The sequence below is a fragment of the Camellia sinensis genome, chromosome 8 (assembly GCF_055761805.1).
Source record: "Camellia sinensis isolate YWXY chromosome 8, ASM5576180v1, whole genome shotgun sequence".
Classification (NCBI taxonomy): domain Eukaryota; kingdom Viridiplantae; phylum Streptophyta; class Magnoliopsida; order Ericales; family Theaceae; genus Camellia; species Camellia sinensis.
The window spans coordinates 154,213,269-154,240,480 of NC_138968.1; the positions used below are offsets into that span (position 1 = coordinate 154,213,269).

The 27,212-nt window shown below is 35.4% G+C and overlaps 1 protein-coding gene across 9 annotated transcripts; it reads left to right on the top strand.

Moving 5' to 3' along the window:
- Positions 1-473: 473 nt before the first annotated feature.
- On the top strand, positions 474-26,914 carry LOC114269214 (uncharacterized). Of its 9 annotated transcripts, XM_028210494.2 has the most exons (8): positions 474-622; positions 864-1,022; positions 2,014-2,131; positions 3,221-3,364; positions 3,492-3,596; positions 7,853-8,002; positions 25,940-26,134; positions 26,310-26,914. In XM_028210494.2, the coding sequence occupies exons 5-8, from the start codon at positions 3,513-3,515 to the stop codon at positions 26,424-26,426; spliced, it is 546 nt and encodes a 181-aa protein (XP_028066295.1). In that variant the 5' UTR covers positions 474-622; positions 864-1,022; positions 2,014-2,131; positions 3,221-3,364; positions 3,492-3,512; the 3' UTR covers positions 26,427-26,914. The 9 variants fall into 9 exon arrangements, 7 of the variants coding, with proteins under 7 accessions (XP_028066295.1, XP_028066293.1, XP_028066294.1 ...); XM_028210492.2 differs by lacking the exon at positions 3,221-3,364 and having other exon boundaries at positions 26,310-26,899; XM_028210493.2 differs by lacking the exon at positions 864-1,022 and having other exon boundaries at positions 484-622.
- The last annotated feature ends 298 nt before the right edge of the window (positions 26,915-27,212 follow it).

Genomic DNA, 27,212 nt, shown 5'->3' on the forward strand with positions numbered 1-27,212 from the left:
AAGGTATATGTAAGTGGTTTGTTTTGATGTGCATATAAGCACGGCTCTGTAGACAAAGTTTTAAATTTGTGCTTTCGTTTGGCCCCTTTACTCTGATGAGTTATGTCTGTTAAGGTTTGAGGCCGTAGGTAATCTCAGGATTACTGGACGGTTATGTCCTTAACCCATGGGGGCAGGTTCGGGTCATGACAGAATTTTTTCCAAAAATAAACCAAACAAGCCCTAAGTTTTGGTGACAATATAAAATTAGTCGTGCTTATATTACTTTTTCCGACCAAAACATTTATTCGTCGCCAAATTAAAACTTTTGGCAACAAAGATTTTAGTCGCCGTTGATTTAGATTTGGCTACAAAACTTAATAGTCATCATAGATGTTTATTTTCCGACAAAACTAAATTTTGTCGCTGAAGGTAAAAAAAAAGAGAAAAAAAGAAGAAGAGGGATTTCATTTATTGGCTTCCGCCCCTTTTTCTGTTAGACAACAAGGAAGTTCAAATCTCTCACACAGACTGTCCTTTATCGCAAAACCTCATAGAAAAGCACCCGTCCACCGCCCATCGTACAGAGCACATCGCCACAACCACTCTAGCAAATCACCACCGCCACAGTCACAGATCACAGGTTCTCTCTCTTTCTCTCTCTCTCGCGTGCACGCGCCCATGCGAGCTCACTCTTTCGCTCTCAGTCTATTTGTGTGTGTGTGTCTCTCTTGCTCGAGCTCTCTCACTCTGAGTCTCTGTCTCTATCTCTCTCTCTCTCCCCCTTCCTCTCTTTCCTCCTTTCTAATTGTCGCTTTAGGGTTTTATATACTTGATTCAGTTTAATTTCATATTGATTTATGAAATTGGTTTGGTTGTTGTAGTTTGATTTCGAAACTTCTAGGGTTTGATTTCTACCCACAAATCCCAAATTCAAGCTCAAAACAGGCCATCCAAATTTTGTGTTGATTTTGTGTTGATTTCTCAAAAACTTTTGGTTTATGAGTACATGCAGATGGGTTGCTTGGAGGATCATCTTTTTGGTAATACTTGAATATGAAATGCAATCATTAAATTTAATGTATATTATTTCTTTTACTTAAATCAATTTGTCCTTGTTTATTTGAACATCCTCATCAAATTTATTGAAATATTGGTTGTTAGCACAAGAATTGAATTGTATGACTTTTTGTTTATCTAAATATGGTCTCTTCTTTCTTCAGCGAATTACAGGCATTTGGTCTAGGGGGCAATAGTTTAAGGAAATTAAAATAGGACTGAAATTGCAAGCATTTGTTGAGAGAGATGATAGTTTGTGAGATTTTAGATGCTTGCAAGCATGTATATACTTCTTCCTATCCCCATGAAGAAAATTTTTGTAGATTGGCCACTAGGGAAAGGTGTGAGGTTCATCATGTATTACCTATTTAAGTGTGATGGTGTCCTTTATATTACCTATTTAACTGTGATTGTTTTTGTTTGGTGGTTCTTACTGCTTGACCCTTCACCAGTGTACTTCATTGACTGCCAATTACTTAAGAGGCTCAGGATTTGTTTAACTTGTGGAGGAAAAAAGTTTTTGCCTCTACACCTATATGAATGTACCTTTTAGACTAAAATGATGTCTCCTTTTCCGGTAGAAATTTCACTAAGCTCTATTTTTTCTGCACTAAATATTCGAAGGATGTGTTTTACAGTATGGATCTTGGAATGTTGTACACCCTAGGGATTGCACAATGCACTTCATATTAGTTTACTTCATACATATGTTTTCTAGTTAGAATTTTTTCACTGCAACTACAAATGGATACTGATTTCACTTACAATGATTTAGTGAACTGTTAATTAGACGTTATGTCATGCATGTCAGAATCAATAGTTGTCAAGAGTTATTACCTTTCTCTAAATCTTAATAATGCTAAGTAGAGGTTATATTAACGTCATCTTCAAAGTAATTATTTGTAATAGTGTTTTTTTGCTACCTATACATTGACCAGAGTGATTTCTTCTTTTTGCCTCTAATTTTCTCATTAGGTATCATTGGCAACCAATTTTCTTCCACAAATATTCTCATTATGGGGTGAGAGCCCCAGAAAGAATAGGGGCTTGAGCTATACAAGTGACAATGTTGAGGTTGTTCTTGCTGTATCAGGTAGAGTGGCAGATATTACTCAAGGATTTAGATTTGTTCATTAGTGTTTAAGGGAATAAATGACACTTTATTGTGTTCGTAAAGTTATATTACAAAATTTAGCACCACATATTTGCGGCTTTTAGATTGATGTCCTTTTTGGTCAGCTCTCCTATTAGTCTACTTCTACAGAAAGTAAAGATTGCCCCTCTCACTAGGTTTGTTCGTCGTCCACCTTCCATTCTTATCCAGAAAGACAAAATGAGATGGAAAAAATCCTAACCCTAAACCACCCACTTCCCTCATCACCATCTGCCACCTCCCTCCCTCCTCCTCCTCCTCACCTTCCTTATCACCACCTCCCTATATATTGTTGTTACTGATAAAAAGTAAGTTCAATCTTGCCTCTACACTTTTTCTTTTTAACAATAAAAAAATAAAGTATCAAACAATGGAAGACTTACAATACAAAGTATGAAAATAGTCCCCGTGTGTTAAGTGCTAATGAAATGTTTTTGTTGATCCTTCAAATATCTTGATGATGGGAATAAAATTAAAATTGTTGTTCTTCATGTGTTTATAGACTCGTAATAAATGCTTTTTTAATTTGAAAGATTTCACTATTAACTATAAGAATAAAAGTCTTTCTATGCTATTTTGTTTTCATTTTTTGCCATTTTTCCATTATCCTTGGTCATGGGTCTCTCTAGTTTAATTACAAAGATGGAATGAAACAAAAAACAAAAGAAAAATAAATTTGGTGGTGCAAGAGTTGTTTTTAAAAATGATTGAGACCCAGGGAATTAGACTTAGTTGCTTTTTTTTTTGGTTTTGCGAACAATTTAGGTAACCAGTTTTAATGGTTCAAATGCCCCTTTCCCATGGATTTAGCTTGGGCTCAGGTCTCATTGATGTTTGTAGTCTGAGCCACCCATTTCTTTTGTTAAATGTAAAGGAAATTAATTTTACTCATATTTCTATTAGGAAAATACTATTGTGCTTCCCCTCCACCCCCTTCCCTCAATGGCTACAGTTTGCCTAACATGTCTATCAATGTGTTACTGAATTTGTATTGAAGTTTGGATTGATGAATTCTTATTCATTTTTCAGGTTTTGGACTGTTAGCATTTCTATTAGGAAAATAGAAATTTTACTCGCATGTTTGGTTTACAATTTTATCTGCATATGATGGTCCTCAAATCTTGATAGCTTGCTTACTAGCTAATGGAAGAGTAGATGTATTACAGATTGTAGGTAAATTTTTAATGATGAGTTCTGAGTTGCATGATTGAACATTTTTGTGCTGAGTGTCTTAATTATTTTAACAAATTACCTAAGTGCTTCTTTGTAATCTTTGTCTTTTTTGCTATTCTCTTTGTAGAAAGATCTTGTTATATATGAAATGAACGTTCGTGCTTTTACGGCTAATGAATCTAGTGGGCAAAATCCAAGCATACGTGGCAGCTACCTTGGTGTTATTGAGATGGTAATTACTTATTTATTAAACTGAATACATTTTAAAAAATGCTACAAGCACCCACTCTTATAACAATTTCAAGTTATTATCTTGGCAAAGGTTCTAGCAATTCGTTCCTTTTAACATTGGTAACTGCTATTAAATGACTAATAGATGCTTAAATTAATATGGTGTAATTCTCTTCTTGGATGATTTGCTTGTATAAACAAGTGGCCTTGTTCCTGAAACTGAATCCACATTTAGCCAACTTTGTCCAATTCTAGATTAGTGCTTGGGAAAACATAGGGATCTATTCTTTCAGAGGTTGGCTGAATGGGCACCAAAATCATTTTAGGATAGGATCACTATAAGAGTTTCTAGGACATGTTTGTGCTTACTTTCAGTTGAGCACTGTTATATTGGTGATAAAAAAAAATGTGAGAAAAAGGCGAACACAGGTTGTTTAGGGGCAAAAATTGGAAATAGCCCCCAAACAGCCCCGAGATCATCACGGTCACCTCGGAATAGATTAAACAAACTTGTGAGAGCAAGTGGCATGTCGATAGGATTCACGGTTAGAGATTTAGACAAAAAAAAAAAATGAGAGAAAAAGGCAAAAACAGGGCTATTTGGGGGGCGAACATCGGAAACAGCCCTCAAACAACCCCGAGATCATAATGATCACCTTGGCCTAGATTAAAAAAACTTGTGAGAGCAAGCAGCACATTGAAAGGCACATGGTTACAGATTTAGACCCAAAAAAATGTGAGAGAAAAAGGCGAAAACGGGCCGTTTGGGGGTGAAAATTGAGAGTAGCCCCCAAACTGCCCCGAGATCATAACGGTCACCATAACCTACATTAAACAAGCTTGTGAGAGCAAGCAGTGCATTGATAGGACACATGGTTAGAGATTTAGACCCAAAAAAAATGTGAGAAAAAGGCAAAAATAGAGCGTTTGGGGGCGAAAATTGGAAACAGCTCCCAAACCGCCCCGAGATCATAACGGTCACCTCGGCCTCGATTAAACAAACTTGTGAGAGCAAGTGACACCTCGATAGGACACACGGTTAGAGATTTAGACCAAAAAATGTGAGAGAAAAAGGAAAAAACAAGTCGTATAGGGGCGAAAATTGGAAACAGCTCCTAAACAACCCTGAGGTCTTCACAGTCACATCAGCCTAGATTAAACAAACTGATGAGAGCAACAAAACATCACTTTTTCCACATAGTTCCTGAAATAGTAACAAAAACAGACATTTTTGTAAAGAACAATAAAAAGAAGCCTTATTTGAGTAAAGACTACAAATGAAAAAGTCCAGGGATGAGGCCAATGCGGTTAGTATTAAAACTAGATGACAAAAAATATTGGAAATGATGATATTGATAGAATTGTAATGTTGATTGGATATATACATATGAATGTTGTTTTATTTACAAAATGGTATTGATAGTTATTTAATTTGTTCATGTTACCTTTACTTTCCATTGACATTTTTCATTTTTTATCCAATTTTACAATCATTTGATGTGCAAATATTTTCATAAAAAAATTACCTGACAATATTTCTCTTTTTCTTTGGTACAAATGGATGAACTCATGCACGAAGATGAATTGTACAGGACTAGTTGGCACTTGTTACATTTTTTCAAGGATTATATATTTTTGGATAGATGTGTGTCAGTGTTGATTTTTTACCACACAACCAAATGGAGAACTTAGTTGGAAAGCATCGGCAGAATAGATTGAGCCAATCACTTGCCAACAAGAATGTGAGAATACCGCGGTGGTTCGTCCACCCGGGGGCACTTCGACGATCAAGTCAGTAAACAAATATCTCTCAAAGATAACAAATAGTGCTTAACTCACTAGTCAGAGCATAAAAAGTATACCTTAGACCCATGAGGGTGCCTTACTTTTATAATGATTAGTGTCCAATTTTCCCTAGAAGTCTTACTTCATGGGACTCAATCCTTCACAAGAATAACATTTATCACAACTCACACTATTTAGATTAAGATGAACTCTCTCAAGAGTCCTATCTCTATCCAAATAGGTAGCTTGATGTCATTTAGGACTCTATCCCTCTATCCAAATATCTCAGATTTTGGTATCCCCGCAGAATACCTCGACAGTGCCCTAAACATCTTGGCAAACATGATCTGCCCACGTGGCACCTCGACTGACACCTCAGCGTCACTTTAGCCACGTGGCGTCATCCAAAAATATGTCCCCACAACTACCCCTAGGTTCTATTACCTTAGCAAACTGACATGATGAAACCTATACATGTACTCTTTTGACAGAGATCGTGACTTGTCGGCGCCAAGACATAAGGACTCAAACGTCCGCTCGTCAAGAATCAAGAACCATCATGTTCTATCTCACCCAGGTCCAACATCTCGACAGAGATCGTACTACTAGCAGAGATCATGACTTGCTAGTTAAAGAATATCAAGATCCTAGTATCAACTCATCAGAAACCAAGAATAAACAAGTTTTGCCCCTATCCAAATTCAATATCTTAACCGAGATCAACATCTCAACCGAGATTGTCATCTTAACCGAGATCATCATATCAACAGAGATCATCATCTCAATTGAGATCATCATGTCATCACCTTGTTGGTTCGTATCTGTCACATGTCACTCTATCAAAGCTGCCCAGCCGCCTAATAAGCACGTTGTCCAAGGTAGTTACATTTTTTTGCCTTTTCATTTTTTGACAAAACTTCCTTCACTCTCTCTCTAGAAGTCTCCATTTCCATTCCTTCGAAGCTTTTCCTGTTACAACTTTGGTCACCACTTCCGTCGGGCGCTTAGCAGTTCTGTTCCGATCAGAGCTTTGTCTGACTTTAGCGAATCCCATTCCGGCATTTACTTCCTCGGCTCCACTTTGTAAGACTTTGATTTCTTTTATTTTAACTCCAGTTCTCCACTGTTTTCAAATATATTCCTTCTGTGGATTGTTACACATTACACATGGTATCTGTATCTGCATTTACATTGCCATCTTGTATTCATATTTGAATCCCATTGTTCTACATTCATTCGCTTGCTTTGACTTATATTTTGTCCTTCATGTTCTTGAGCCCTTCTTCACATTTTTTGTATTTAACACATATCTTCTAGTTCACGGTCATCGTATTCTATCAATTCTGTTCGTACCCTAAATCTATCAATGCTCTATTTTTTTTTCATATTCTTGAATCTTTACAATCTGTCACCTCTTTCCATTTCATCTTTCTCTGTGTCCCCAAACTCTTTCTCTCTCTATCTTTCTCTGCATCTCTGCAAACCATCATCGTTTGTTCTTGAAGCTTTCATTGCTATGAATACTCCATTCGTGCCTAAGGTTCAAACTCTACCAGCTAAACCAAACTAGTAGCCAAGCACTTTATTAGCTGCTCCACGCATCAACCCACCATCTCAATGGCAGTGCAAAGACCGACATAACGACAATCTTGCAACTAGAACCAGGAACAAGAAACACCGAGGTCCTAAGCTCCCAGCCTTAGACCTTGATAATCCTTCAATCGCCTTATCTGCGAGTAACAATCGCTATAGCCAATGACGGCATGTGTCGTCGAACTCTTGTCATGGAAGACCTTCTTGTTGACATCCTTGATGTCATAACTGTGCAATCCATTCCATCTCCTTATAGCCAATTAATCTGAGGATGAGGTCGAGAAAGCAAAAGATGCTGACGACGAGGAGGCCGAAGAAAATGAAGAGGCCGAGGTTAAGGTTGTTGAGAAAGAATCTGAAGTTGCTGCTGAGGCCAAGTCATCTACTCTAAATGATCAGATCCTGGACTTGACTGAGGAGGTTGGGGATAAGGTCTCCAAGAGTACCTCGCCAAAGAAGGCCGACACTTCTGAAATCGAGATCACTGCTGTTGCAAAAAGCCTGGACCAGACTCTTCTGGAAATCGATGTCGAAATCGTAGCTGAGAAGTCTGCCCAGTTGTCTGCCGAGGTCGAAACAATTACAACAGCTGAGGTTTAACAATCTGAGATCAATGTACAAGATCCTAGTACTTCAGGAATTTTTCTTTCCATTGTACTTTTTTCTTTGTAATTGTATTTTCTTCTGCTTTATTTTAAACAGTGCCTGTTTTGTCAGGCCGATGTGCTTGTTTATGTACTTAAATAAGTTGTCTCTTTTCAATGCAAGTCTTATTTTTTTTTCTAAGTGTTGAATGCTTCCTTCATGTATGCTCACTGCTTTGCTTTTATGCCTTGCATGTTTTTTCTATACTTAAAAATTTCTTGTCTTTTTTTCAAGTTTGGCAACTTGGTTCCTCACCTCGGACATAAGTATCTTGGATACATCCACGCATCAGAGTTGAGCAGACTAATTATCTCAGATAACAGCCTTTGTTATTTATCTTGGTCGAACAATACTTGTAGAGTTTTCTCATTAATCTCTTTACAGGTACTATTTCTTCACTTGTACATACTGTCTTCTGGCAAGATTTCACTATTCCAAGCCTAACAACCTGACTAGATATGTTGGATAATTACACTTCGGGTATAGTACAATACTGCCATCTCAGATTGACTTATCTCAGATAGTTTCTCTTTTCAACGATATCGGATAACTTGAACTTGGAAAATTTTTCAACAAATTTCACAAATGTTATGCGCATTCCACTTCCTGCCCCCTAATGTGAACCTGAGTACCACTTATGTTTACATTAACAACACATCACATGGTTGTTGTCGAAGTCTCTCTCAAACATTCTTGGCCGAGGTCATTATGTTTGGCTTACCCAAACAAAGCACCTAAGGCTTAACCTTAGTGCACCGAGAGTACTAAACTTCTCAGCTTTCCAAACTATCCAAGTCATTGCTAGTTTCATCATGTTTCATGCCAAAACATTGCAAACTTAGTTCAACTCTACCATTGCAGCAAATCTAAGTTATTCGTCATGTTTCATGTTAAAACATCGCAAACTTAGTTCAACTCTACCATCATGGCAAGTCTAACTTAGTTTAACTCTATCATATGCAAGTATAATTCAACTCTGCCATATAATAAGTCTAAGTTACTCATCATGTTTCAATCGGAAACATTGTCAACTTAGTTCAACTCTATCATAGGACAAGTATAATTCAACTCTACCATCTGATAAGTCTAAGTTACTCATCATGTTTCAATCGGAAATATCGTCAACTTAGTTCAACTCTATCATATGAAAGTATAATTCAACTCTGGTATATATAATAAGTCTAAGTTACTCGTCATGTTTTAATCGGAAACAACGCAAACTTAGTTCAACTCTACCATCATGGTAAGTCTAAGTTATTCGTCATGTTTCATACCGAAACATCACAAACTTAGTTCAACTCTATCAAATGCAAGTATAATTCAACTCTGCCATATAATAAGTCTAAGTTACTCATCATGTTTCAATCAGAAACATCACACACTTAGTTTAACTCTACCATATGGCAAGTGCAATTTAACTCTACCATATGACAAGTCTAGGTTATTCGTCATGTTTCAATCGGAAATATCACAAACTTAGTTCAACTCTACCATATGGCAAGTGTGGTTCAACTCTACCATATGACAAGTCTAAGTTATTCATCATGTTTACCATGGGAACATCGTCATAAGACTATTCAGTCTTATTGTACAATCTGGATTCCAACAACATTTCCACGCTTCTTTACATAGGCTTTGGCATCTTTTTGCATGTAGGGCCACCAGAATCCCTATGATATAGCTCTGTAGGCAAGGGATCTGCCCCCTGCATGGCTTCCACATACTCCTTCGTGAATGTTGTATAAAAGTCTTCAACCTGTGAAGGATGTACACATCGCAATAGAGGTCTAGCAAAAGTCCTTCTGTATAGATGGCCTTCTACCGACAGGCAAAACTTGGCCGACTTCAGTCTGATCTTGCGTGCTTCCTCTTTGTCTTCTGGGATCTAGGATCTACTCACTTAGATTGAGCTATTCTCTTCTAGGACCTACTTATCTAGCCTGAGATCTTGTCTTTTGAAATCTGGGATCTGCTCACTTAGGCTGAGCTCTTGTCTTCTCAGACCTAATCATCTAGGCCGAGATGTTCTCTTCTAAGATCTGGGATCTGTTCATTTAGGCTGAACTCTTGTCTTTTCAGACCTAATCATCTAAGTCGAGATCTTGTCTTCTGGATCTGAGATCTGCTCACTTGGGCTGAGCTCTTGTCTTCTCGGACCTAATCATCTAGGCTGAGATCTTATCTTCTGGGATCTAAGATCCGGGATTTACTCACTTAGGCTAAGCTTTTGTCTTCTCGGACCTACTCCTTTAGGTCGAGATCTTGTCTTCTAGGATCTGGGATCCGAGATCTGTAATCCAGGATCTGCTCACTTAGGTTGAGCTCTTGTCTTCTCGAACCTAATCATCTAGGCCGAGATCTTGTCTTTTAGGATCTAGGATCCTAGATCTGGAATCCGGGATCTGCTCACTTAGGTTGAGCTCTTGTCTTCTCGGACCTAATCATCTAAGCCGAGATCTTGTCTTCTAGGATCTGGGATCCGAGATCTGCTCACTTAGGCTGAGCTCTTATCTTCTCAGACCTAATTATCTAGGTCGAGATCTTGTCTTCTAGGATCTGGGATCCGAGATCTGCTCACTTAGGCTGAGCTCTTATCTTTTCAGACCTAATTATCTAGGCTGAGATCTTGTCTTCTAGGATCTGGGACCCGGGATTTGCTTACTTAGGCTAAGCTCTTGTCTTCTCGGACCTACTCATTTAGGTCGAGATCTTTTCTTCTAGGATCTGGGATCTGAGATCTGGAATCTAGGATCTACTCACTTAGGTTGAGCTCTTGTCTTCTTGGACCTAATCATTTAGGCCGAGATCTTGTCTTCTAGGATTTGGGATCCGAGATCTAGAATTTGGGATCTGCTCACTTAGGTTAAGCTCTTGTCTTCTCAGACTTAATCATCTAGGCCGAGATCTTGTCTTTTAGGAAGTGGCATCCGAGATCTGAAATCTGGGATCTGCTCACTTAAGCTGAGCTCTTGTCTTCTCGGACCTACTCATCTAGGCTGAGATCTTGTCTTCTAGGATCTGGGATCCGGGATCTGGAATCCGGAATCTGCTCACTTAGGCTGAGCTCTTTTCTACTTGAAGGTCGTCTTCATCTTCTTGAGAGCGCTTATGCCTCCTTATCTTTGCATTCATCCCTTCTAGAAGGGCCTTCATTCTGTTAATGTTGACGCATTCTCCATCTTCGCTGAACTCATCCTTACCAAAATGTTGATCTTGCTCGATGATGGCCATCTATTCTAACTAAGTTCCCACAGATGGCGCTAAATTGTTGGTGTTGATTTTTGACCACACAACCAAATGGGAAACTCAGCTGGAGAGCACCAGTAGAATAGATTGAGCCAATCACCTGCCAACAAGAATGTGAGAATACCGCGGTGGTTCGTCCACCCGGGGGCACTCCAACAATCAAGTCAGTAAACAAATATCTCTCAAAGATAACAAATAGTGCTTAACTCACTAGCTAGAGCATAAAAAGCATACCTCAGACCTACGAGGGTGCCATACTTTTATAATGATTAGTGTCCAACTTCCCCTAGAAGTCTTACTTCATGGGACTCTATCCTTTACAAGAATAACATCTATCACAACTCACACTATTTAGATTAAGATGAACTCCCTCAAGAGTCCCATCTCTATCCAAATAGGTAGCTTGATGTCATCTAGGACTCTAGCCCTCTATCCAAATATCTCGGATTCTGATATCCCTGCAAAATACCTCAGCAGTGCTCTAAACATCTCGGCAAACATGATCTGCCCACGGGGCACCTCGGCTGACACCTCAGCTGACACCTCAGCGTCACCTTAGCCACGTGGTGTCATCCAAAAATATGTCCCCACAATGTGTATGGAAAATATTTGGATAGATTAGTTATATTTTTTTGATAGATGCACATGGATAAATTTTTTTTGATATATGTTTTAAATTTTTATGCTAGATGGCTATGAATTGGATGATTATATAGATTACATGACTTTTAATTGGACGATTATATAGTTTGGAATTGTTGGAACAATCTTCTGTGTAAAATAAATAAGTTGAAAAAATCAAACAAATAAAAATAAATTACTTACAGAATTTATTTTACCGAACTGAATAAATATTTAAAAGATCAAGTCGAGTGTGTAACACTCTGTCCTTAAGACAGATTCGCCCCACTTCGGTGCTTACGAATGAATGGCGTTTATCTCCCAGGATACAATGATCTTCACAAATTGTAATAGCACTCCAAACAATTTATACGACGAACCAAACCTGTGTTCTATACTTTCTGAATTTTATTCTAAAATAATATGATGAATAAATTATGCAAGAGAGAAAAACTGGAAGGAAAGTACTAAATTTCAAATTGGAAAACTGCTGGAATGGTCCAGGTATACATAGGGCTGAAAATGTGTGAATTCAAACTTCAACAGGTCTAAAGTTTGAATTGAACAAATGCGACCAGTGTTGAACAGATAACTGTTGGGCAGTTTGAATCTGTCTAGAAACTGCTGGGCATTTTTCTATCTGTTAAAACAGTTTAAACCTGTCCGGCATTCAATGGATTGAAAAATTGTTTGGACTGATTAATCTATTGTGGAATTCGGATCTGAAAAGAGGCACAATTTTTGGACAAAACATTTGATTTCAAATTTGAATTAAATTTCATTTTGAAATTCAAATAATTTCCTCCAAGAATTTGAAAAAATTCAAATAAATTTTGTCTAAAAAATTAATGTTAGAACCGACCCGATCCACAACCCACACCCACGCCTGATCGGACGGACGAACGGCGGCGGCGTGCGTGCGTGTGTGGTGGTTTGAGCCAAGGTTCACTTTGTCCATAACTCTTCCATTCTACAAACTTGGGGTGCCCTTGGGGCCTAACCCAAGTGTTGCCACTTTGAACTTATATACACACATAAGTTCTCTTAAGTTTCCAATGTGGGACAAGCCTTATAAAGAAACTCACATTTAATTCTTGAATTGTCCATTCCACGAATCCAAAAACGACGTCAACTTCCCATTCGCTCATAAATGGTTTTGACGAACCGTCTTCATCATGTGACTTACCACATGGCAAGGAACACGTCACCTCTTTGGATCCACCCCAAAAAACGTTTGGGACCGACTCAAATTTGGGCTCAAAGTTGGCCCAAAATAAGCTTATAAAAACCAAAATTTCCAACAATCCCCCACATAAATGGAATTTGACGGAGAGAAAATGCAACAACTTAATCTAATTACAGAGAGTACAGAAACTAGAAATATTCAGCAAAGGATAAGTAGCTTTTGGCTTTGAACTTTCCCTTATGAGACACTACCGAATTTACTAGCTAACCAGTGAACATGATGTCTTGAACTGTTCAGCCGTTTGTGTAAACCAAAACAATAGAACTCACACAGTATCTTATCAGGCACAGTTTAGTTCTCAGTATTGTGTTCATTTTGGCCCTGAATAACTTGGTCTTTCATGAGTGCTCTAGAAATCGTAGCCCTTCACAAATCTCATAGAACCGGCCCAGTTCACACTCATATAGGTGATTCTTATGAAGAGTATCTTACCATACTCCACTAGGCATTCCTAGATATAAGAATCATTAAAAGTTTTACTTAACCTAAATCGCTGCAGACATCACTATTTCAATATAGAAATGGGTAGGAGTTCGACTCCCCAGTGATCCTTATGAGTCATACACAACTCGGTTGTCCATTTAAACCTAGATCTTGGGATCTCCAGTCAACTAGGTTGGGTTGTTATTGTGGTAACTCTTATTTAATAGGCTTAAGTCTCATTTCCCTCGATGAATTCTCAACTAACTCTCTCGCTAACCCTTTAGTTAGTGGATCCGTTATGTTGTCTTTAGACTTTACATATTTAATGGAAATAATTCCATTAGAGAGTAGTTGTCTTACGGTGTTATGTCGACGACGAATGTGTCGCGACTTATCGTTATACATATGACTCTGTGCTCTACCAATTGCTGATTGACTATCACAATGTATGCATATAGCAAGCACTGGTTTTGGCTACATTTGAATATCTTCAAGGAAATGGCGAAGTCATTCTGCTTCTTTCCCAGCTTTATCTAAAGTTATGAATTCTGATTCCATAGTAGACCTAGCAATGCAAATCTGTTTGGAAGATTTCCAAGATACAGCTGTCCCACCAAGAGTAAACACATACCTACTAGTGGATTTTGAGTCTCTAGTATCCGATATCCAATTTGCATCACAGTATCCTTCAAGTACTGCTTGATATCTAGTATAATTCAACCAAATGTTACGAGTAAATTTAAGGTATCTCAGAACCCTTATAATTACTTTCCAGTGTTCTACTCCCGGATTATTCGCATATCTACTTAATTTACTTATTGCATATATATCCGGGCGAATGCAATTCAATAAGTATATTAAGCTTCCAATAATTTGGGCATACTCTAATTGAGAAATATTTCCCAGTACATTCTTAGAAAGAAACAAATTAACATCCACAGGCGTTCTAGCAAGATGATCATCATCTTTGCTGAATTTGTTAAGTATTTTCTCAATGTAATGAGATTGTAACAAAGCATATCCTTCTGATGTTTTAGTAATTTTCATATCAAGAATTACATCAGCAATACCCATGTCCTTCATGTCAAAATGTTTGTTCAACATTTTCGTAGTAATTTTAATCATGTCATTATTACTACCTATGATGAGCGTATCATCCTTATAGAGACATACAATAATATAACCTTTGTCTGTGTTTTTAATATAAATACATTTGTGACGTTCATTAATTTTGAAATCGTTTGACATCATTGCCTTGTCAAATTTTTCATGCCATTGTTTTGGCGCTTGTTTTAAACCATATAATGATTTAACCAATTTACAGACTTTCTTTTCTTTTCCTAGAACAAAAAATTCTTCTGGTTGTTCCATGTAAATTTCTTCATCTAATTCACCATTTAAGAAAGCGGTTTTCACATCCATTTGATAAATTTCTAGATTGTACAAAGATGCAATGGCAATTAGCATTTTAATGGATGTTATTCTAGTAACCGGCAAGTATGTGTCAAAGTAATCAAGACTTTCTTTTTGTCTAAAACCTTTGACCACAAGTCTTGCCTTGTATTTATCAATTGATCCATCTACTTTCATTTTTCTTTTGAAAATCCACTTGTACCCAAGAGGTTTACAACCTGGTGGCAAATCCACCAATTCCCAGGTGTGATTTTGCAGAATGGATTCAACTTCGCTGTTTACAACTTCTTTTCATAAAGGAACTTTAGGACTGGACATAACTTCTTTGAAAATTAAAGGCTCATTTTCTAACAAAAATGTTAGAAAATCTGGACCAAAAGATTTTGAGATTTTAGCACGTTTACTACGCCTAGGTTCCTCTTCCTTATTTTGATCTATCTCTTGCTCTTGTTCTTGATCATGTTCTTGATCCTAACTAGCAATACCATCATAAGATCTTTTGTTAGTACTAGTCTCTTATCTAGTTTTATTTGGAAACACATGTTCAAAGAAAGACGCATTTTGAGATTCAATAATAGTATTTACATGCATTTCGGAATGTTTTGACTTTTGAATCAAAAATTGACATGCACTACTATTCATGGCATAACCAATGAAAATGTATACAACAGTTTTAGGACCTATCTTAGTCTTTTTAGGACTAAGAATAACCACTTTAGCCAAACACCCCCACACTTTTAAGTATTTGTAGGATGGTACTCTCCCATGCCACCATTCATAAGGTGTTTGATTCACTTTCTTTCGAGGTACTTTATTTAAAATATAATTAGCAGAAAGTATTACTTCTCCCTACAAGTTCTGAGGTAATCCAGAACTTATTAACATGACATTCATCATTTCTTTTAAAGTACCATTTTTCCTTTCAACAATTCTATGTTGCTGAGGTGAGTAAGGAGCGGTGGTTTGATGAATTATTCCATATTCTTTACAAAACTCACCAAAAGGTGATTCATATTCACCACCTCTATCACTTCTAAGTTTCTTAATTTTCTTACCAAGTTGATTTTCAACTTCATTCTTATATTGAATGAAAGTTTCCAAAACTTCATCTTTGGTTCGAATTAAATAAACATAACTATATCTATTATAGTCGTCTATGAAGGTGATAAAATATTTTTTCCCACATCTAGTTTGAATTGATTTAAAATTATAAATGTCACAATGAATTAATTTAAGTGGCTTCGTACTTCTCTCAATTGAATGAAAAGGAGTTTTGGATAATTTTACCTCAACACAAATTTTACATTTATGATTTAAATCAATTTCAAATTCAGGTAAACATTCTATATTAATTAATCTATGCAAAGATCCATAATTAACATGTCTAAGTCTACCATGCCATAAATTTGAAGACTCAAGCAAGTAAGAAGAAAATGTATTTTTATTAATAACAGAAGGTACAACAATCATACATTCATTTTGAAAAGGCCATCAGACATGAAACCGTTTCTTACATACATCTTGTTTTTGGTAAGTACAAACTTGTCACTTTCAAAAACTAGCCTAAACCCATTTTTACTCAACAAAGATCTAGAAACAAGGTTTTTGCGAATGTCCGGTACATGCAGCACATTGTTGAGAGGAGTTCCTTTCCAGATGTCATCTTCAAAATAATCTTTCATTGTCCTTCAACTTTGTAAGTTGAGGAGTTGCCCATAAAAAGTTGTTCACTGTTGTCCACTATAGAATAAGATATGAACATCTTTTTGTCGGCACAGATGTGGCGAGTAACACCAGTGTTCACTCACCATTCTTTAGGATTTCCGACAAGGTTTTCCTCGGAAACTACTACAGAAAGATTTATGTCATCAACACCATTGGAAATTTTGTTCACTTCAATCATATTGGCTTAAGCAGGCTTCTTGCTTGATTTTCTTTTGCCTTTGCATTTGCTACGGCAATCTTTGGCCCGATGTCCCTCTTTGTCACAGATGTAACACTTGCCATTGAACTTGAACTTCTTATTTTCCCCTCCTTTAGAGCCTCGTGCGGAATTTTCTCCAGAATATTTTCGTTTCTTTACTTTTAGAGTATGTTCCACCACATTTCCCTTAGACTCTATTGGATGCTTACCAACCCCCGCTTATCAGAATTGTGGTTGTCCTCCTCAATCCTCAAACATACAATCAATTCTTCTAAAGACATTTCTTTACGCTTGTGTTTGAGGTAGTTCTTGAATTCCTTCCAGCCTTGTGGTAATTTTTCAATTAAGGCAGCAACTTGGAAGGATTCATTGAGAGACATGCCTTCTGCATGAATGTCATGCAGAATGAGTTGAATATCTTGAACTTGGCTGATCATAGTCTTAGAATCAACCATCACAAAATCCAGGAATTTTTCAACCACAAATTTCTTTGAGCCAGCATCTTCTGTTTTGTACTTTTTCTCCAAAGACTTCCAAAGTCCCTTTGCCATTTTAATAGGACTGTAGACGTATAATGTGTTGTCAAGTTCGTTCAAAATATAATTCCGACAAAGGAAATCAGCATGTTTCCAAGCATCGACCACAGCAACTACTTGCTAGTCAGTTTCATCCTCTTTTAGAGTATGAGCATTCTCACGGAGAAAAAACGTGCCAGGTTGAGAGTAGTAACATAAAACAACATTTTCTGCTGCCATCTTTTAAAATCAGTTCCTAAGAACTTCTCTGGCTTTTCACCATGATTGACTGGCATAGTCACAACAGGAGGAGGGTTTGGCGCAATTTCAGCTACCATACTCGTACTTGTTTGAGCATTAGTTTGACCAGTTTCAATAGCCATGAATTCTAAATTATAAAATAAAATTATAATTGAAATTTTATACTACACATAAAATTTAAACCAAAACCAAAGAATTAAATTCAGTAAAAATAAAAGAAACAAGAATTGTAACTTTTATTTCCAATTAATTTGAAAGTAAAATAAAATTTTATTTAAACAAATTAATTCCACACAAAAAATTAAATTTCTGTAACACTTCAAAAATTAAAATATTGAAACAAAATTTTAATTAATGAACACATAAATTATTTTTGAAAACCAAAATTAATTTCTGACAAACTTCACAAATAAATATTCTGAATTGTTAATGACACCAGTATATTACTACTAGTTGTCAAAGAAAATAAACAGTATATTACTAATATTTGTTTTTCCAACCAGAATATTTCTTTGTAACATCACATAAAATAATTTTTGTAAGAAGAAGAAATAGAAAAGAAAACAAACGAAAAATTCTGTTTAAACAGAATAATTCGAATCTGTCTTAAGATTATTGGAACAATCTTCTATGTAAAATAAATAAGTTGAAAAAAATCAAACAAATAAAAATAAATTACGTACATAATTTATTTTACCGAACCAAATAAATATTTAAAAGATCAAGTCAAGTATGTGACACTCTGTCCTTAAGACAGATTCGCCCCGTTTCGGTGCTTACGAATGAATGGCGTCTATTTTCCAAGATACAATGATCTTCACAAATTGTAATAGCACTCCAAACAATTTGTACGGCGAACTAAACCTGTGTTCTATACTCTCTGGATTTTATTCTAAAATAATATGATGAATAAATTATGCAAGAGAGCAAAACTAGAAGAAAAGTACTGAATTTTGGATTGGAAAACTGCTGGAATGGTCCAGGTATATATAGGGCCAAAAAGATGTGAATTCAAACTTCAACAGGTTTGAATTTTGAATTGAACAGATGTAACCAATGTTGAACAGATAACTGCTGGGTAGTTTTCTATCAGTTAAAATAGTTTGAACCTGTCCAGAGTTCAACAGATTGAAAAACTGTTTGAACTGATTAATCTATTGTGGAATTCGGATCTGAAAAGAGGCACAATTTTTTAACAAAACATTTGATTTCAAATTTGAATTAAATTTCATTTTGAAATTCAAATAATTTCCTTCAAGAATTTGAAAAAATTCAAATAAATTTTGTCCAAAAAATTAATGTTAGAACCGACTCGACCCACAATCTACACCCGTGCCCGATCAGACGGCGGCACACGCGCGTGTGGTAGTTTGAGCCAAGGTTCACTTTGTCCATAACTCCGTCTTTCTACAAACTTGGGGTGTCCCTTGTGACCCAACCCAAGTGTTGCCACTTAAAACTTATATACACATATAAGTTCTCTTAAGTTTCCAATGTAGGACAAGCCTTACAAGGAAACCCACATTTAATTCTTGAATTGTCCATTCCACGAACCCGAAAACGACATCAACTTCCTATTCACTCATAAATGGTTTTGACGAACCGTCATCACCTCGTGACTTGCCACATGGCAAGGAACACGTCACCTCTTTGGATCCACCTCAAAAGACGTTTGGGATCGACTCAAATTTGGGCTCAAAGTTGGCCCAAAATAAGCCTATAAAAACCAAATTTTCTAACGGGAATTACTTGTGGATGAAAACTTATAATAGTTGATGACTTTAATTAAACATGTTAAGGATTTGACGATTTATGTAAATAGTTGGATGTTCATGATTTAGTTGATTTTGTTGGTTTGAATGATTCTTGCAAATTACAAGTTATATTGAATGGATTTGATGGATTATTATATTTTGATAAACAAAAAGAATTGAATTGGCAACCAAAACTTGATTTTATTTTTCCTCTTTTGGCAACCAAATGATTAGTCAGGAAAGATAAAGTAATACTTTTGCTGACTAAAGTTGTTAGTTGGTGTATGACCATTCACATTTGGCGACCAAAATGTTGGTAGGCGAAAGGGTACATTTGGTGACTAAATAACTAGTCGCTAAAATTATTAATTTTGGCAACCAAATAATTTGGTCGCAAATAGGTCTATTGCCGACTAAAGTTTTAGTCACGCAAACATTACACTTAGTGACTAACAGATTTGGTCAGGGAATGTTACTTTTGGTGACTAACATGTTTGGTCAGGGAATGTTACAATTAGCGACTAACATATTTAGTCGGGAAAATATCACTTTTGCTGACTAAAGTGTTTTAGTTACAAAATGATTTAGTTAAGGCAAATATATATTTAGCGACCAAAAGTTTAGTTGGCAAATTGAACCTTTCCCCGACCAAAAAAATTGTTAGTCGCTAATTACTTTTCCCAACCCTCCATTGGCTACCAAAGTGGCGACCATAAAATTTAGTCGCGAAAAACTTTTGCCGACTAAAAATAGACTTTTGCCGACTAAATTTTTGGTCGGCAAAAGTGTAATTACCTGTAGTGATCTTTCACGCCATCCTTACATACCATATACACCACAAATTTGTTATGTTTCCATCTTCTACAATGAGAGTTCATTAGGTATTCTTTCTCTCTTTCTCACTCTCATCAAACATACACAATACCTCTATCTTTGTCACTTATTTATGATCTTCTTGTTTTAGGTATAAAACTTGATACAATTTGAAAATCTAATCTTCTAACCCATGCATTTATTAATTTTCATTTTTCAATATAAAGGGTTAGTTGTGATTTACTATTATTGTATTTATGTTGTGATTTTATACAATGCCTTGCAAGTGTTTGTTTAAATGCTTCATTGAGATTTTGTTATGTTCTACATTGTTGTTAGTATCTTATAATTCTTGCAAAATCAAGTTTAGTTGTTTTTGTCAATCATTACTTATAAATAGTTGTTATTGATATATGCATTTTTTTAATGTTCTAGAAATACTTTTGGACACTTGTTTAATCGAGAGCAATAATAGTATATATCAAATAATTATCTCTCTATTTGAACTTGTAGATTAGTTAAAATTCTCACATTATAGTGTTGCTTGATTGAAATGTACATATGATGTCATGTTTATTGCAACCTCATAGGATGAAATGAATAAGAGGACAACTTTAAATGCAAATTTATCAAATGAGGGCACGACCCTAAATGACACATTTGGACAAGTGATGGGTAAAGAAAGACATGGACGAGTTCGCATGTATGGATTAGGTGTCTCCCCGTTTAATTTATAGAGAGATACATCAAGTCATAAAACAAACCAAGACATAACAATGGATACTATGGAAGCTAAAAATTTAGAGCTAAGGTCCAAAATTTCCATGTCGAACATGCTCCGAATAACTTGATAAACAGATCTAACCAGGTAAATTTTTTAATAGAATTTATAAGTTATTAGTTGTTTTCCTACACAAATATATACATATATCTATGTGTGTGTGTAAAAACAATTAGTTCAAATTTGGTTAGGTCACAACAGCTTCTAGTCCTCTTGACATGGCAGCTGGACATCAAGTATGGTCCTCGTCATCGATACAAGATGCCTCTCTTACTTAGATACCCACTAAGAGCTAATTATATGACATTACTTCTAGCATGCAAAACTTGTCTTAGAATTAACAAGGGAATGAATATTGTGGATCTAAATTTCATTGTTTAAATCTAGACAAAATGTGCTACATAGTAAAATCATGACATGACATGAGAGAAACTCTGTTTAAATCATGACATGACATAGTAAAAATCATGACATTGTTTAAATCTAAACAAACTTGTCTTAGAATTAACCAGGGATCGAACATTGTGCTTGTCTTTGGATTGGGAGAAACGCTTTGATATCATTTTGGAGATTGCTCATGGGCTTCTTTATCTTTACCAAGACTCCAGGTTGAGGATTATCCATAGAGATTTGAAAACAAGCAACATTCTTTTAGATGAAAAGATGAATTCCAAATTTCAGACTTTGGTTTAGCAAGGATAGTTAAGGGCAAAGAAAGAGAGACGAACACCATGAGAATTGTTGGAACATAGTAAGTATAATATGATTGAAGGTATCATCATCAAATTAAGATTGCCATGTTTTCGGCGATGCAAATTCAAGTCATTCATTCTTTGTCTAATGTGTCTTATCCTACTAGTATTATGTATTTAATGGTAAGTTTTATATGTCATAAGTCAGATCTGTTGTAGTAAAGATGTGATTACTAACCACATTTATTTTAATTGACAATGAAATTTGTTCTTATAATATGTGTTTAAATAAGAAATTTTTTTTAAAAAATAGTAATAATAATAGAGAAGTACTGAGCCGAGAGAGCTAGCCCAACAATGAATACTATCTTAAGTTTAGGGCCCTTCATGATGGTGTATGGGCTGATTTCCCAATATTAAATGGGTACGCTCAACCTTAAGAAGAAGCCCACCAAAAAAAAAAAACTTATGAGCCCTTGGTGCCCTCTCTGTTAATAAAGTTAAATTAAATTTGACTTTCACATAAAACATATTGCATGATCCCCAAAAAATGTGAGAAATGTATTTTTAACTCATACTTTAGTTAGCTTATTTTTTTAATTGGTAGGTATTATAACTTTATATTTTATTTAATGTTTTTCTCCTTTTTTTTTTTATCGATTGGATGATATTTTGTTTTTCTTATTGTAAATTGGATTTTGATAAATTACAAAAAAAGAGTATTTTTTCTTATAATGATTTCTTCCTGTCATGATCTAAATTTTCGTATTTAATTTTAGTGATTATATATGTAATAGCAAATTAAAAATCTTGTAAGTACATATAATTTTATCTGCATATCATTTACAATGTAATTTAAAAAATATAGAGATATTAGTGTAATTTATCAAAACAAAAAAAAAAAAAAAGACCATCCACGAGTACCACTTGCCGTAGAAAAAATGAGTAACAAAAAAAAGAAAAAGAAATCAGGTCGTACATAGACACTGATTAATTACATTCTTATATTCCAATTTAAAATTTATATTCTTATATATTTCCACACAAAAAGAAAAGTTTTTATTTTTATTATTTATTTATTTATTTTTAGATTGAACTAGGGCCGGCCCGAGCTAAGGCTAGTAAGGCCTGTGCCTAGGGTCCCAAAAATTAGGCCCAAAAAAAGGCCCCCAAATTTAGGCTTGGTTTGGGAACAGACTATTTTAGTAACTTTTTGGCTTTTTACGAAAAGATGTGCAGAAAAGTAGAGAGGTGATGTGACAAGTTTTAGTTGACTTTTTGACTAACAACTCAATTTTGTTTAATTAATTTAGACCATTTTAAAGGGGGTTTCAAAAAATCTATTTTGGCCTAATTGATAAAAAGCCCAATTAAAAAATATTTATAAGTTTTAGTTGTTAGTCCAATTAAAAAAATAAAATATAAAATATATGTATATATATTAGTCGTTAGCCTAATTTTGTGTGGCTTATTTTTTTTTTCTCTTTATGGCCCAATTATGTGTTTTTTAGTATTTTTTTTAAAAAAATATTTTACACAATTTTTATTTATTTATTTATTTTGTAGATACATCTAATTTAGATACGCTTAAAACTATAATATTTATATATTTTTTTTAAAAAAAATGTTTCCAAATACAAAAAATATAAAAAAAAAATACAAATTGCAAACTTAGATAATTATTTTTAAAAATTTTAAACCAAACAGAATGATTTTTATTTTTATTTTTTATAAATATCTAAAAAAGTCCCGAAAAATTATTTCGCCGTAGGCCCGTAAACTTAGGGCCGGCCTGGATTGAACACACAAAAAGAAAAGGTTAAAAATGCAAAAGTATGGGGACCCAAATAAAAATAGGGGAACTTACTGATAAGTCCATGTACTAAGTTCAAAACCTAGCTAATCCCAAAACAAAATACTTGCACCAATTAGTCCAATACATTTTTAATTGTTACCAAAAAATCCTTTTTTTTTTTTTAATTTACAGACACTGTTCACATTTTACTACCGTCGGACTTCCGTCAAACGGTCGCCGGAGACTCGTCGGAATGTTCAACATCGCCGGAAACTCGTCAGAATGTTTAAAACATGTTATCAAACTGTAAAATTTTACAATTCTAAAAAATGTTATAAAACTGCAAAATTTTACAGTTTTAAACCATGATTCATTCCAGCACCAAAAAAAAAATTTGAAACTGCAAAATTTTACAGTTTTCACCGCCTGTAACTAAAACTCGAAAATTACTTGTTCAGAATTCGAAAATTTTCTCATTACAAATCTGTGTGATATCTGTACAAATCTGAGTTATTACAGATCTATTTCAATGATATTATAGATCTATTTCATCATTAACAACAACAACCATAGATCAACAACTATCCCAAAAAAAATCTGTAAATAGAGAGAGAGAGAGAGAAATTGACAAAGATATATACACAAATCTGTTCAATCTAAGCACAGATCTGAGGATGAGCGTCTTCTTGTTCTTGTTCTTCATCGCCTTCTTGTTTGACTTTCGGACTGAGATCAGGGCTAGAGGAGGAGGCGAAAAGAGGGAAGCAAAAAGCAGAGAGAGAGGGGAAAGGACTTTTGGGTGTACTCAAAAAGTTATGGGATTAAATGGTGTCCACATGTTCCACATGGGACCTATGGGTAATTTCCCCATAAAAATATGAAATGGACAAAACTCGAAGACAATATTGACTTCCTGGCGTCTAGTCGTCGTGCCAATAATTCATTGTAGCCTTACAAACAAACTATCCCTCGAATTACAAAAGCGTATGGGGAAATTCCATCGTACACACCTTTTAAAAGTATATCTTATATGTAATTTATTATAAATTGATATAATTTTATCATAAAATTTTATAATAACAATCATAAAATATATAATTTTATTACAAATTAACGTAACAAAAAAAATTATAACCAAATTATAAATTTTTATCAAGTCACAAACTTTTGATATATGAATTACAAAATTTTAAACATTTTATTACGTTAATTTATAGTGAAATAACATATTTTATAATTGATATTACGAAAATTTAAAATAAAATTATGTCAATTATAATAGGTGCACATGTTACACACCCTTAGAGGGGTGTGCACCATAAGAGGTCCTAAGTTTATGAGACCAATGTTAACTTCTTCTTTATTTTATTTATGTAGTGTGATATTCATATTTAGGCCTCGTTTGGCAACTTTCAATTTTAGTCAAAAAGTCACTATAAGTTGTCACATCACTCTCTCTACTTTCCTACACATCATTTCGTAAAAAACTAAAAAATTACTAAAATAACATGTTCCTAAACAAGGCTTTAGGCTTTGTTTGAGAAGTCAACGTTTTATTTAGTTGGCTATTTAGTTTTTTTTTTTTTTTTGGTAAAGTACCAATAAATCATAAGTTTAGATCTTACTAACCATTTTTTAGTCCCGTCTTTTATTTGATGAACCCATAGGTACCATTTCAATGTTAATGACATAATTGTACACCAATTACGCGTGTGTTGTACCAATAGTAGGGGTATATATGGGTTTGTGTAATGTGGAATTTACAAATTTGTCCAAAAAGCTTTCTATAGGTTTTTTGGGTTTCCATTATTCTCATCAAAACAAAAAAGACAAAGATGGAAGGTTTTGGTATTCCAATGTTAATTCCACGATGGGTTCTCCATTGTTGCATTATTTGATTTTAGTAACGTTAATTTTATAGTCTATGTTACCCAATTTAACATTGGTGTTTCATCCCAAACCCTAGAAACACAAAAACCCCTTCGTATACGTACATTTCTAGAGCCAATTAGGGTTTGACACAAAGTTGATTTGCCGTTTATAGTTGACATTGCCTTTCACATTAGTTAGTGATTGTGTTATGAACCCATGGCGGAAGGCATGTGTTCGTGATGTTGTTTTATTCGCTTTGTTTGATGTTTTGAGTTGTATGAGTAACGTTGTAGATTGGGTTTGGCATTGATGGTGCTTACATAATGTTAATTAACATTTGTACTGTTGTTATATGTAAGTAGGTAATGTGGATTTGGAATTGGTTTGGGTTAATGTCTTGTTGTGTTCTTTACTTTTTGGGGTATTAGTTCTGCTAGTGTACCAAGCCTTAAATGAAATTATTTTTCTGTTTGGGTTATTATGTATTTGTGCGATGGTGTGTTTGTAAGTATTATGTGAAGTTATTGATGTATGTTCCTTGTTGGAAGTGTTGTTCTATTTGAATGTGGCTAGGAATCCCATGGTTTTTAGTGTGTATAGTTTGTAGGTGATGTGGTATTGCAGTGACATTCTCTTTAGTTAGGGTGCAACATTGTTGGTGTCCATGTTGATTAAATGCAATATTAGTGTGCCGGTGCTTGCGTTTGTGTTGTTGTGGTATTTTAACAGTCGGGTTCCCATGTTTGGATTAATTTGTTCATGTTGTGTAAACATCATACGTGTCTAGTAGCGAAGAGGGCGGGTGAAAGAGTCGAATATGTGGACACATCATACATGTATAGTAGCGTGCGCTCGGGATGTATTTGTAATTTCAAACACATTATACCCCCCCCCCCCAATCAAAAAAAATGTGAATTGCACCCGTTAATGTTTAATTTATATGTATTGGTGTTGAACACGTGTAGGACATGATAAGGAACGCAAGTGCGTTGTCACGTACCACACCAAAGCCGCACGAGGGTACCCATTTTTTGATCTACCATGCGAACCATTGGACTGTCATGGTGCTTGATGTGGAAACCAGGACGTGGAAGCATTACAATTCCATGAGGCAGAGACAAGGAATGCAAGATGACCACTACAACAAGGCACTTAAAATGGTAAGCATGTGAATAGCACTGGGTCTTAATTTAAATTTTATTGGTTTCGTTTATTAATTTGACAACTGGTTAACATACTCCTATATAGTTATTGTCCTCGAGTGAATGATGTTAATGCTCATGTGATTACGTTGCATATTACGTCGCTAAATAAATGTAAGTATTGATTTGTCAGAAACAATGGGTGGTCGACCACCACACGAGCTTCATGAACCAAGGTTGGAAACCAACAATGTTCAGGGTGAAGATTGGTCGTATTGCAACGTTTATGGTAATATCAACTCAACAGTGATAGTTACGCGAAATAACGTTTGGTTTGACACCGAAACCCTAGAAATACAAAAAAAATCCCTTAGCCTACACTGGCGTTGGATCATCAGGAGCATTTGGACCAATGTGATTGTGGGGTATTGGTTAACAATGGTGTCAGGTATGTGGTCTGTGATGTTTCATTTCCCTGTTTTATGGTACGTCATCGTCGTAAGGGGTAGTGTTTGGCAATGTTGGAGCATGTATTGAGTGTGTGGCTATATGTAATGGGTGTGTAGGGGTTTTTATTTGGCCTACCCGTTGTTTGATGTTACTAGTTTGGTAGGGTTATAATTGAGCTGGGGTGAAGTTATGTACTGGGACATATCAGTTTGTGATTGTAATTATGGTAATATAACTATAGGGGGGTTCGAGGTTAGGGAGGTGATTAGAGAGGTAAAACTATGTTAATGGTCCAAGAGTGGTGGAAGAGGCTGGAGAATGAGCAATAACAACTGTTTGGGAGTTGGAGAGTGTGTAGCTAGGTGAGGGTAAAGCAAGTAGCTCAAGAAGAAGACAAAGGCAGTGCACAAATAGGCAGCATCTCCCCCCAAATCCCAAAAATTCCTCTTATAAACCTTGGGAAATGGGTCCTATTTATAGGCTTTTCCTTGGTATCAAGAAGACACCAAGTGGCCAAATAGAGAGAAGACAGGTGTCCCTAAAGATCACACAGAATATTCTGCCTTGAGCCACCAGGCTAAAAGTGCCACGTTTCTCTCTACATGTACTGTGTACTATCTGTTTGCCTCCGCAACTACCTTTTTGA